Genomic DNA, 13,603 nt, shown 5'->3' with positions numbered 1-13,603 from the left:
TCCTTGAGCACACCAAATAACCTCCCCATGGTGCCCCAAGGTTGACTGTCTACGTACCTAATAAAAGTCTCTCAGGATAACATGCAATGTCATATAATGTAATTTGTGCTGTATATCCGTTTTCAATCATCACATCTGCCCAATACAATTAACATTAAAAGTACTACAGGGATGATATTGAAGGCACTGCCTGGTTTAGTATCTAAGCTACAAAGGCTGTCAGTATATATACAGTACATTGCACATATGGTACGTTTCTGTATCTCACCGACATCAATGCAAAGTTGCGTGGATGAAATGAATAAATAAAAAATGGTGCTGAAATCTAAATGACATGTTCCTGTGTGAGTCATTATGAATTATATATAAGATATATCATTATTATATTATATAGTTATATACAGTACAGTATATTATGTATTTGTCCATGACAGTACTGCTACACTACACAGGAAAGTAATGGGAGAGAGCGGTGGGGTCAGGCTGGGAAGTGACAAAGTGTTTCTTTGGTGTATTCTTTTAACTAGATATGCATTTTTGGCCATGCAAAGTTGTGGGCCTATATTTACACATTGGGCACCTTTTAATTGTATTATCAAATTCTTGTATTTTTATTTATTTTAATCCTTTTTGTTTTTAGCTTAACACCAATTCCTGTCCAGGGACTGCAGATGAAAATTAGCCGTGTGGCTATAATCTGGCTCAATTGTATATTGTGCACTGTCCCTGCTAAATAAACAATAAATTAAATGACACAGGCCGGACTCGAACCCGGGTTCTCATGTACGTATATGGTTCAGGTGGTCCATGTCATGCACCCCTAAGGACGTTCTCTTTTGCACATGTCAGCTTTCAAGCCATTTGTTTCGACTTATCTTATTTTGTTCATTTGTTTTGACTAAGACTTATCTTAACCATTTACTGTGACATTTAGGCCTTTTAACACTGAACAGTCACTGCAAATATGAAGTATTGTTCTCGGTCCATTCTCTAGTAGTTGGAGCTATTTAGTAGCATCAGACAGAGTCTTCCTCAGACTTGGATGCAGACGTCCTCGAACCAGCAGTAATTGAAAAATACGAGACATTTATAGTATAACATAGTAAACCAAGTCTCTGGTATACGTTGCTACGTACCGGTATATTTCAATTTTCACTTCTAAGGCTGAGAAGAATACATGTGAGAAATGAAAACACCTCAACTTGTCAACTTGTAGCCAAATGAATTGAACATGAATTTTAATGGGTCACCACCACAATAAAATGCATCTGTTTCGTGCGTTTAAAAAAAAAAAAAAAAGTCAAATTTGGCTCTTCACAGTCTTTCACAGGACCTCTGATGCAGTGGTGTGGTATCTTCTGTGTGTTTATGGGGTGGGGTGGGGTTTGGGGGGGAGGGGGGGTGTTCAGTCCTCCTCCACCAGTCCATCCTTCAGTTCCTCCAGGGCATCATTTAAACTGGAACACAAAGTCACTCATGTCATGTAGGCGATCACTGATAGATTATAGATTATACATGATGGATTATACTGTGTCATAGATTCTAGATGGCACATATCGCTGCTGTACGTTGTCATGTAACATTTATGAAAGTGTGTATGTGTGTGTGTGTGTGTGTGTGTGTGTGTGTGTGTGTGTGTGTGTGTGTGTGTGTGTGTGTGTGTGTGTGTGTGTGTGTGTGTGTGTGTGTGTGTGTGTGTGTGTGTGTGTGTGTGTGTGTGTGTGTGTGTGTGTGTGTGTGTACCATTTATGAAAGTGTGTATGTGTGTGTGTTTCAATAATGTTCACTAGAAAACAAGCAGAAGAGCCTGAAAATAAGTAAAAGATAAAAGGATGTGAGCTTGGTTAGTGTGGTGACTTACTTGAACTTGGTCTTGGGCTGTTTAGGCTGGCTGGGAGGCTGCTGAGGCTGAGAGGGGTGCGATGGCTGATAGGGTGCGGTGCTCTCTCCCTCCAGCAGGCGGCGATATGTGCTGATCTCAGCCTCCAGCCTGAAACGCACACACATTGACATCCAGGTCAGTTCAGTTTATTGGGAGGTGAAAACGTATTAGCTTTTCAGAACAGTTTCATGTGGAGGAGGGCGGGCGGAATACATTCCATGCACACAGACTTATGCACACTCATGCACTCAAGTCCACTGAGAGCTTTGGCTGTGCCCAGGACAAAGTCATCTAAATACACACACACACACACACACTCACACACACACACACACACACACACACACACACACACACACACACACACACACACACACACACACACACACACACACACACAAACACGCCTACTGACCTGAGCTTCATGTTGAGAAGCGCGTCATACTCCTGGCCCTGCTGCGTGACCTTCATCCTCAGGTTGGTTAGCTCCGCCTCCAGCTGCCGGATGATGTCGTTGTACTTCTCCATCTCCATGTTGGTGCGCAGCTCCGTGTTGCGCAGCGTGTCGTCGAGCGACGCTTTCTACAGTTACACAACAGCCAGAAGGAGGGTCATATGATTACTCAGTGGCGGAGAAATTGTACATATGGGGGGCGCTGTGGCCCCTGACATTTGGCCCATGGGGACCCCGGTTCAAGTCCAGCCGGGGTCATTTCCCAAGCCTGCCGTCTCTATCTCCCAATCATCCCCCCCAAAAAAAATTGTACATACAGCCTGCCAAGGTCACTAGAGGCCCCCTCATTAATAAGAGAGGGAGGGCCCTGGGCCCAGGGGCAAATGCCCTGCATCACACCACCCTCGGACAGATTGTGAAACACACTTAAATCGTCCAGCAACGCTTCCTAGTTACGAAACAACAGAAACAACAAACATACGATCAGCATCTCACTAACTGATTCCGCAGAATGTCGTTACGTACCGAAATGCCGAATGACAGTTACTGTATGAAATACAGAATGACAATCATATGAGTAGTGTGATATGGACGGATGGCGGAATACACTTAAATTGCACTGTCAAATAAGTACAAAAGTCAGTCCCCAAATCTGACAAGAAAAAACATTTGAGTCCTTCACCCCACTGTAAGGCCATCTTCATTTGCCTTTTCTTGATAGCCGATATTCAGCATATACTATGCATAATGTGTGCTTCTTTTGCCTACTGTTCATAGAAATTCAAATACATTTTCCTCAACACTGTTGACAAATAAACAGTTAATTTTACACATCTTCTTTATGAAGTAGGCCTATTACTACTTCAAAAAAAAAACATAAAAAGTGGTAAGCCAGCCCATAGGCTCGAGCCAACAAAACATGTTACGTGACGTTATGCGTTCGTGCTGAAATTAATGGGATCATATTTCAGCTCTAGATTGAGAAATTACTCAATTACTAAGACCACACATTCAACAAACCAGTGTCATGTAACACATCTGACATATACAGTACTTTCTGCAAACCAAATAGGTAATCTTAGACCAAATCGTGGTGATCAAATTGCCATCATTGTGAATAGGTGTGTGTGTGTGTGTATGTGTGTGCGCGTGCGCATGCGTGCATGCTTGTGTGCGTGCGTCCGTGCATCCATGTGTGTGAGTGAGTGTGTGTGAGTGTGTGTGTGTGTGTGTGTGTGTGTGTGTGTGTGCGCGCGCGCATGCGCATGCGCATGCGCACACGCATGCGTGCTTGCTTGTGTGCGTGCGTCCGTGCATCCATGTGTGTGTGTGTGTGTGTGTGTGTATGTGCGTCCATGTGTGCGCATCCGTGTGTGTGTGAGAGAGAGAGATTGGGTGGGAACGCCTGTTGTTTGTTGTCCAGACCCAGGAGGGTTTTATTTCTCTCCCGATCCTCTTTTTGAGCAGTACCTTCCCTGTTCTATTGTTATGCCATACAGTGTATGCCAATCATAACCACTGGCACAAGAACAAGTGTGTGTGCATGTATAACAGACTGTGTGAACAAGCATGTGTGTGTGTATAAATGTGTGTCTTAGTGAGGGGATGAGTGCGTGTCAAGACCGAGTTTTTTAAGGGTTGAGTGCAAGTCGCGACCAAGTCCACTGATTTTCAAGTACAGTCAAGTCAAATTTAATGTCAGCAGGGCTCTAAATGAACGTCTTTCGTCAGTAGCCAAAATGGCTAGTAGATGTTACTCTTACTAGCCAATCACACACTCATTAATGGGTCAAAGTGGCAAGTAAGTTGGTCTTTTCTACATATCAGTCAAACTGAAATTTCACCAGCATTTGGCCAGTTGGCAGGTGTTGATTTGGAGTTCTGAATGTCACTGAAGTTAATAATCACCACAGGAGTGATGATTGTTAACAGACAAGACCGCAGCCTAATGGTTAGGGAGGTGGTCTTAAGATCAGAGGGTTGCAGCTTTGAAATCCCACCCTTAGCGCTCCCTACATCTCCATCCATGGCTGAAGTGGCCTTGAGCAAGGCACCTAACTCCACATTGCTCCAGGGACAGCAAACAAGACCTTGTAAATAAGTTGCCTGGGATAAAAGTGTCAGCTAGGCCTAAGTGTATTGTAATACAGTCCCAAGAAAAAGTTTGTACACCCTTTGAAATGTCTTACTTTTCAGTCAAAATAGATCATAAAACATGGTCTGATCTTCCCGGAAATCTCAATAAGGAACAATCAGAGTCTGCTTTAACTAATTCCACACAAACAATTACATGTTTTCATATTTTTATTGGCCATAAGGCTATAACATTCACAGGAGAGCAAGGCATAAGTAAGTACACCCTTGCATTAAATAGGTTTTAACCCTCAGTTAGTTGCAATATCTCAACCAGACTTGTCCTGTAGTTGCAGATCAGATTAACAAAACAATCTGGATGTATCTTGTCTCCCTCTTCTTTAGAGAACTGCCTCTCGTCATCAAGGTTTCTGGGATGTCTGGAGTGCATAGCTTTATTGACTTCATGCCATATAATCTCAATTGTTTTTAGTCAGGGCTTTGTCTGGGCTATTCCAGAATGTGTACTTCATTGTTATGAAGCCATTCTAATGTCGATTTGCTTCTTAAGTATGGGTTGTTGTCACATTTCAGCACCCATCCTCTTGTGTGCTTCAACTGTGTGACAGACTTCCTCACATTTTTTCTGTAAAATATCACAATAAACTTGAGTTCATTGCTCCACTGATAGTAGCAAACTTTCAAGGGCCTGAGGCAGCAAGGTAGCCGCATATAATGATGCTCCCGCCACCATACTCAGATGTGGAGATGTAACCAAGAAAAGCTAAAAATGGGGTTCATTCTGCCAATCTAAAATTATTGGGGTTTCTGTCCAAAAAAATATTGCTGCAACTTTGAGGTTTGCGAAAAAGCATTTATATGCTTCATAAAATTACTGCTAAATATTCAGTAGACCAACGTTGAAACTAAAGTTGAATTTTTCAGGGGAACACATAGTATCATGTTTGGAGGAGAACTGGAGAACCACACCTTCACCAAAACATCATCTCCACTTTTCAGTATGGTGGCGGCAGCATCATTATATGCGGCTACCTTGGTGCCTCAGGCCCTTGTCAGTTAGCTATTATCAGTGGAACAATGGACTCAGAAGTTTATTGAGATATTTTACAGAAAGAATGTGAGGTAGTCTGTCACACAGTTGAGGCACACAAGAGGATGGGTGCTGAAATGGGACAACTACCCATATTTTAGAGGCAATTGACATTTGAATTGCTTCATAAGAATGAAATACACATTCTGGAATAGCCCAGTCAAAGCTCTGACAAAAACATTTCAGATGATATGGCATGAAGTCAAGAAAGCTATTCACTAAAGATATCCCAGAAACCTTGCTGAAGAAGGGCAGTTTTCTAAAGAAGAGGGAGACAAGATACATCCAGATTGTTTTGTTAATCTGATCTGCAACTACAGGAAACATCTGGTTGAGGTTATTGCGACTAACTTAAGGTTAAAACCTATTGAATGCAAGGGTGTACTTACTTATGCCTTGCTGTCCTGTGAATGTTTACATCTTATGGCCAATGAAAATATGAAAACTTGTAAATGTTTGGGTTGAATTAGTTAAAGCAGACTCTGGTTGTTCCTTCTTGTGATTTCTGGAAAGATCAGACTATGTTTTATGACCAATTTTGACAGAAATGTAAGAAATGTCAAAGGGTGTACAAACTTTTTCCTGGGACTGTATACTGTAAAGACGGCACCTCTGACGACCCAGTCAAGACCATTTTCTTTCAGGGGTGAAATTCAAGATTCAGGACAGATTCAAGTGTGTGTGTGTGTGTGTGTGTGTGTGTGTGTGTGTGTGTGTGTGTGTGTGTGTGTGTGTGTGTGTGTGTGTGTGTGTGTGTGTGTGTGTGTGTGTGTGTGTGTGTGTCTGTGTGTGTCTGTGTGTGTGTGTGTGCGTACCAGGCTCTGTTGTGATGATAGTTCTATCTCTGTATCTGTCTGTGTGTCTGCGTGTGTGTGTATACCAGGCTCTGTTGTGATGCCAGTATCTGTGTGTGTGTGTGTGTGTGTGTGTGTGTGTGTGTGTGTGTGTGTGTGTGTGTGTGTGTGTGTGTGTGTGTGTGTGTGTGTGTGTGTGTGTGTGTGTGTGTGTGTGTGTGTGTGTGTGTGTGTGTGTGTGTGTGCACTGCGCACAGGTGCATACGTGCATGTGTGCGTGTATACCAGGCTCTGTTGTGATGCTAATTCTATCTCCAGCATCTGTATCTGTGTGTGTTTGTGCGTATGTGTATACCAGGCTCTGTTGCGATGCCAGTTCTATCTCCAGTGTCTGTATTTGTCTTCTCAGGTCGTTCTTCTCCACCTGGGCTCCCTGTAGCGCCTCTGTGTTCTGGGACACCTGCACCTGCACCTCCGACATCTGAGAAAAGACACACACACACACACACACACACACACACACACACACACACACACACACACACACACACACACACACACACACACACACACACACACACACACACACACACACAGTCTTGAGTACCACAAACACATCATGGACAGGTGAGGCAACACAAGAGAATGGGTTCACAGGCACAGAGGAACACCGCGCTGCTATTATCCATTGTTAAAACGAAATCAATCCAGTGCTGAAAAGACAGAGGGCGTGTGCGTGAGAAAGAGAGAGGGAGAGAGAGAGAGGGAGGGAGAGGAAGAGAGAGAGAGAGAGAGAGAGAGAGGGAGGGAGAGGAAGAGAGAGAGAGAGAGAGAGAGAGAGAGAGAGAGAGAGTCTGATTGTGTCTGTGTGTGTATGCGTGCATGTGTGTGTGTTTGTGTGTGTGAGTGTGTGAGTGTGTGTGTGTGTGTGTGTGTGTGTGTGTGTGTGTGTGTGTGTGTGTGTGTGTGTGTGTGTACATGCGTGTGTACATGCGTGTGTGTGTGTGTGTGTGTGTGTGTGTGTGTGTGTGTGTGTGTGTGTGTGTGTGTGTGTGTGTTGTATATACCTGGTTCTCGTGCCACATCTTGAGATCCTCTGCGTTCTTGACGGCCATCTTCTCGTAGTTGGCCCGTATGTCCTCCATGACCTGCGAGAGGTCCTGGCCCTTGGGCGCGTCTACGTCCACCTGCACCCCCGAGTGCGAGATCTGACGCATCAGGTCAGACACTTCCTGTATGGGGGTCAGACACACCAGAGAAGGTCTAAGCCAGGGCTATTCAAATAGAAATTCATCTGGGCCACATTTCGAAACCAAGAACTGCAGTCGGGCCGCACATTTTCAGACATCACGACCACTGAAATGACACTTAAAATCAGTAGTCCACAAACAAATTTTAAACATGTTCCTCTAACCCAGTGGTTCTTAACCTGGGGTGCGGGCACCCCCTGGGGGTGCGCCAGAGATTTCAGGGGGTGCACGGAATTGTGTTTGTGTTGAGGTTGTGACCAAAATTCTGTTAGCAAACATTATCATTAGGCCAAGTCAAACCCAAATTTAAACCGGTTTTGGTCCCCATGTCAAGTCATTAAGGTATTGATTAATGTCTCAAGCAAGAATCATTGTAATTAATCACTTAAATCATTTTTTAGTGCGTATACACGTGTAGAAGTTTGGGTTGGGGGTGCGTGGCTTGTCTTGGGCACAGGTAAGGGGGTGCGTTAAGAAAAAAAGGTTAAGAACCACTGGTCTAACCTAAAACTTAACCACATTGAATGTGAATGTATAAGACAAGCAGAAGATTCACAAGCAAATAATGTGTTGTACTGCAGTAACAAAACTGAAATGTATACTGCTTCAGTTGGGGGCCATGCATGGGCCGCACGTGGACTGCATCTGGGCCGCATGTGGCCCTCGGGCCTCCAATTGAATAGCCCTGGTCTAAGCAATGACCAGTACAAAAAGTTGAAGTCTGCACATTGTAGCTCCGCTTTGAAAATATATTCAGGTCATACAACATTTCAACTCAACAGGGTCTTCATCAGGCATGTTATGTAAGCAATGACCAGGGCAGAAGATTTCGACCTGCACTTGCTAGCATTCTGCTAATGTATGCATCCACCTGCAACCCCCACCTTTGTGAAAAACACCCACTATCGTCCAGGCTACACTGGTGTGTGACCCCAGCGCAATAGGTTAGACACACAGGAAATAGGAAGTCATGGAGCTGTTGTAATGACTGACATTTCCCTTCCTCCCTCCCTGAACCGAATCAACCTCTAACATTTAGTTGAACCATTGGTGTTCACTCTAAAGCTCCTTCACATAGTGTTGAAAGGACTAATCCCTGCAGAAATGCAATATGTCTCTATGCAGTTGGATATGTCTGCGCTGCTGCATGTGAAAATCTCCCCCTACCTCCATTGCCTGCATTAGACATCGACAGATAAAACATGCCGAAACGAACAAGCTAGAACGCCCTCACTACAACCTCAGTGTTGGGGTTTCAACGCACTGGATTTAAAGGTGCACAGTGTAGAATGGTGGCCAAAGTTAGTATTGCAACTATGCTACTCATTCGAACGGTGCTGCCAATTGTCAAATTTGATCTTTTCATTGATATTTACAAAGTAATAAACTAATATTTATTAGTATGACCAAAGTACAGTAACATTTTCAGCTAAAAATGTCTATTTCTGGAAATTCAAAATGGCGGACCATGGAGAAGATCCCCCTCCTCATGTATGAAAATTGGCATTTTCCCAGTCATAATGAATACCGGTAGCCCTACTTAGAATTTAATGGTCATGGTAAGTATTCATGAAAAAGGTAACATTTGTGAATGGGCAGCATACATTCTGGAAATAAACTACTGAAAATATTACACAGTGCATCTTTAACTATTGAGCTGAGGAGCAGATACAAGATTGAAAGCTAAAAGCAAGTCCTCCAATGACACTGCAGAGCGTCCTAATCAGATAAAGTCGCTCTGTAAGGCCCTAGTGACTCACATCCTCGTGGCTCTGCGGAAGGAAGGCCAGTTCCTCCATAATTAGTAACCAAAAATCCAAAAGGGACGTTTTGCATACCTTGCCTTCCACACACCAAGGCTTGTATAGGGTGGCAGCCATACTCATGTTAATATGCTTCTCCTGGAGACTCGCTTCCTGGTAGCTCACGTTCTCCTGGTTCTAGAGACTCACACTCTCAAGGTTCTAGAATGACTCACATTCTCATGGTTCTAGACCCAGATTCTCATTCTGTTGTCAAATTCTCTGTCATGAGGCATTCTTATTGTGACTCACATTATCATGATAGTGACTCACAATCTCAGGGTTACCCATGTTCTCATGACTCATGGTTCTCGAGACTCATGCTCTGAAGATTCTGTAATGACTCACATTCTCAAACTAGTTCTAGTAACTCATGCTCTCATGATGGTGAGTGACATGTTCTTGTGGTTCTAGAGACTTACGCAGGGCCGGACCAAGCCTTTATGGGGCCCTAAGCAAAATTTCATTCATCCCCCCCCCCCCCCCACCATGACAAAGAAATATATGACTACGGAAAATGGTGGACAGTTCATAAGCCATATGAGCCTAAGCCCTAAGGGCCCTAAGCCATTGCATAGATCGCTTATGCCTTGGGCCGACCCAGGACTTACGTTGTCGTGGTTCTTCTGAAGGAAGGCCAACTCCTCCCTCACGGACTCGATCTCGCTCTCGATGTTCATGCGGCCCATGTTGGTGTCGTCGATCACCCTCTTCAGGCCGGCGATGTCTCCCTCCACAGACTGGCGGATGCCCAGCTCTGACTCAAACCTGATGTGCACAGATGTTGGTATAATATGCTATAATAGGCCTACACAAAATATACACTGATATATAATATACGTACAGTATAGCACACAAAACACTTACTATGTCTCCCTGATATACATATAGCACACAATAGAGCCATGCAGTGCCTACATGTCCTGCTGGAACATGCGGTTCACACACAAGTATTATACATTACATGTGTGTGTGTAAGAGATATGTAAGTCTGTATTTTTGGAGGACAGTACTCAAAAAAGACACATCTTGTTATCATGACAGTTACGTCAGTGTGACATGAATTCAACACTACCATAGCTCAAAGACACATGACTTCATTTCATTTTAATAGAACTGGTTATGCAGGATATGGGGGCAGTGAGTGTCCATGCATGGTGTAGTAACTGATTGCATGGACATACAGAAAGGCAAAGCATGCAAATGATGAACATGACAAACTCACTTGACTCTGAAGTCGTCTGCAGCGAGTCTGGCATTGTCAATCTGCAGCACCAGCCGAGAATTATCCAGAGTCATGTCAAAAACCTGCAAACATTCATGAAATCTTTATATGAGCATCCAATACACAAATATATGATGAGCTCTTTTCCAGAATGCTAGAAAACCATGTAAATACAATTTTCGTGAATATTTTATAATATCTGATTTTATTGGAACCGGGGTTAATTATTAGATATTTCCATAACAAATTCAGACATTAAAACACTAATCTCAACAAATATTAACAGAGAAAGACAAAAACAACAGTTAATTTTTGAATAATTTTTGGGAATAAATATACTGTATATATGGTTTTGAAGAAGAGCTATTCATGTGTAAATATGAATAGGCCTACATATTTCTGCTGGTGTTACACTGAAATTTTACTTCTTCATAATTGTACTCAAAGATGAACTTAATTACATTTTCAAAAAATGATTCGTTTGTACACCTTGAGTATGCATATGTAGGCCTAGCTGTTCCAAATTACAGCTTCAGATTTGTTTTCCTGCATGTGTCTGCAAAAACAAAATTACTTTTTGGGAACGGAACGTCTGTAATTACCTCACATCATATTTGATTGATCTTGGTCTGGTATGACAAAACTACGAACACGGATATTCTGCAATTACATCCTTGATCTATTTGAAGTCCTCCCCTACAGCTGTAAGTCATCTCCAAAACCCACTCAAGAAGAGTTAACACATGCAGTAATAAATTGCATAAGTTCAGTATACGCCAAAAACTGTTTTCCTGACGTTCCTCTAAGAAGATCATATGACGATCCAAAGCTGTGTGTGTTTGTGTGTGCGTGCGTGTGTGTGTGTGCGCGTGTGTGTGTGTGCGTGCGCGCGCGCGCGCGCGTGTGTGTGTGTGTGTGTGTGTGTGTGTGTGTGTGTGTGTGTGTGTGTGTGTGTGTGTGTGTGTGTGTGTGTGTGTGTGTGTGTGTGTGTGTGTGCGTTTCACATCTGTTTGGCATTAGGCGTCTTCAGTCAGTACTTCTGCATTAAAACAGACCTGGCAACGACGCAAATGTTTGGAGGAGAAATTCAGGAACAACAACTGTGTCTATTTATCTTGGTCTCCATGGACACCCACACAAGAGAACCTGAGAGAACTGACCAATTTCCAACAAAAAAAGTGAAAAGAGGTAGCAGAGAGTTGAATGAAAAAGGAGAGAGAGAGAGAGAGAGAGAGAGAGAGAGAGAGAGAGAGAGAGAGAGAGAGAGAGAGAGAGAGAGAGAAAAGGGGGAGGAGTGCGAAAAGGGGGAAATGGACAAAGCATGAGCCATGCCCGCCACACCCTGCATTGAGCAGAGAGGAAATGTGATAGTTTGCTGCAACTTTGTCCTTTGGCCTCGGGGAAATAAAACATTTCATGCCATGCCAGTCTCATGAGACATGCACACTTTATTCTTCTCTCGGCCCAGAATCAACCAGACCTACATTCACCACCATAATTAACACTGAAGACTTTGTAAACAACTTGCAGACTGTACTCATTAAGTTTCAAACGGTCCTGTGCATAGGCTGTTGGGCAGACACTGTTTTTCAGGCATTTCAAAGAAATGTGATGAATTCCAGCTGCATGACTCTCTTTGGAACTATGTAAGTTGGGTGGTTTTTGGATATGTTAAAAGGAGAGTTGGTACTCTGTAGTAAACCATGGGCTTTTCCTCCCAATTCTGCTTGAGAGCTCTCTCCTCCCTCCTCATTCAGTAGACACTGGATATGAACAGGGAGTACTCAGATTGAAATTATGCACATTCACAATCCCATAAAATGTGAAGTGGTTATATTTTAACAGCGATATTTACATGTAAATACAGGACATTTATATGCAGGACAGAAATACAGACAGACAGACAGACAGACAGACAGACAGACAGACAGACAGACAGACAGACAGACAGACACACACACACACACACACACACACACACACACACACACACACACACACACACACACACACACACACACACACACACACACACACACACACACACACACACACACACAGAGATCCCCTACACACAAACAGACAGATTGAAAGACACATACACTCACCCACACCCACACCCACACCCACACCCACACACACACATGAACACACATCACCCCCAGCCCCCTCACCTGTTTCCTGAGGTCGTCCAGGATGGCGTTGTACTTGCTGTAGTCCCTCATCTCGGGCCCGCTCCTCTCCAGCGCCTCTCTGATCTGGGCCTCCAACTTGGCGTTGGCCTCCTCCAGGCTCCTCACCTTGTCCAGGTAGGACGCCAGGCGCTCGTTCAGGTTCTGCATCTGCCCCTTCTCGTTGCCCATGGTGTGCCCCCCGCCCATGCCCATGCCTCCAGCCTGGAAGGACGCCGCCGCTCCCGCTCCCCCACCTCCCATCGAGCTGCGCTGGGTGAAGGCCGAGGAGGCCTTGATGCCGCCACCGCCGCCGGGGGGCATGGAGCGCAGGCTGGAGGAGGACGAGGAAGAGATGCGGGCGCCGTACCCGCCCGCGCCCCCGTAGATGCTGGCCGCGCCGTAGGACGGGGTGGCACGCACGGACATGCTGGAAGGACCGGATCTAAAGTAGCTCATGCTGGCAGTGTGGTGTGGAGGAGGTGGTGAAGTCAAAGTTAGAGAGAGCAGAGAGGAGGGCAGAGGAGGTGGCTCTAAACTGGACGGCAGTCAGAGTAAAGAGCGCCACAGGACCAACACATGGGCTTTATACTGGAGCCTGCCCTCCCACAGCTGCACACATCATCACACACCACCCACTTCCCTTGCATTCTCTCTCAGTCTCGGCCTTTTCCTCAGTCTCCTCCCCTCTGGCTCTCTCTCTCCCTCCCTCTCTCTGTCCCCTATAAGTTTCCCTTTCTCTCTCTCTCTCTCTCTCTCTCTCTCTCTCTCTCTCTCTCTCTCTCTCTCTCTCTCTCTCTCTCTGTCTCTCTCTCCTCCTCCTCAAAATACATACAAACTG

At 44.5% G+C, this 13,603-nt stretch overlaps 1 protein-coding gene across 1 annotated transcript; it reads right to left on the bottom strand.

Annotated features, from left to right (window-relative positions):
• Positions 1-1,202: 1,202 nt before the first annotated feature.
• krt18b (keratin 18b) lies at positions 1,203-13,348 on the bottom strand. Its single transcript, XM_063215052.1, has 8 exons — positions 12,766-13,348; positions 10,592-10,674; positions 9,978-10,134; positions 7,382-7,546; positions 6,670-6,795; positions 2,298-2,464; positions 1,862-1,990; positions 1,203-1,457 (listed from the first exon to the last, which is right to left on the bottom strand). Exons 1-8 carry the CDS (start codon positions 13,219-13,221, stop codon positions 1,406-1,408), a joined length of 1,335 nt encoding a protein of 444 aa, XP_063071122.1. The 5' UTR covers positions 13,222-13,348; the 3' UTR covers positions 1,203-1,405.
• Between the last annotated feature and the right edge of the window lie 255 nt (positions 13,349-13,603).

The sequence above is a fragment of the Engraulis encrasicolus genome, chromosome 14 (genome assembly GCF_034702125.1).
Source record: "Engraulis encrasicolus isolate BLACKSEA-1 chromosome 14, IST_EnEncr_1.0, whole genome shotgun sequence".
In the NCBI taxonomy this organism is placed as follows: Eukaryota; Metazoa; Chordata; class Actinopteri; order Clupeiformes; family Engraulidae; genus Engraulis; species Engraulis encrasicolus.
Note: the sequence above shows the minus strand (reverse complement) of the source record. Positions and strands in the feature narration are given on the sequence as shown.

What these genes read in the sequence shown, in the direction of transcription:
- krt18b (XM_063215052.1), bottom strand. Translation starts at nt 13,221, where the DNA reads ATGAGCTACTTTAGATCCGGTCCTTCCAGCATGTCCGTGCGTGCCACC. An exon ending in GCAGACGACTTCAGAGTCAA is followed by an intron (nt 10,135 to 10,591) that starts GTGAGTTTGTCA and finishes TGTGCACATCAG; the next exon opens with GTTTGAGTCAGAGCTGGGCA. An exon ending in TTCAGAAGAACCACGACAAC is followed by an intron (nt 7,547 to 9,977) that starts GTAAGTCCTGGG and finishes ACCCCCATACAG; the next exon opens with GAAGTGTCTGACCTGATGCG.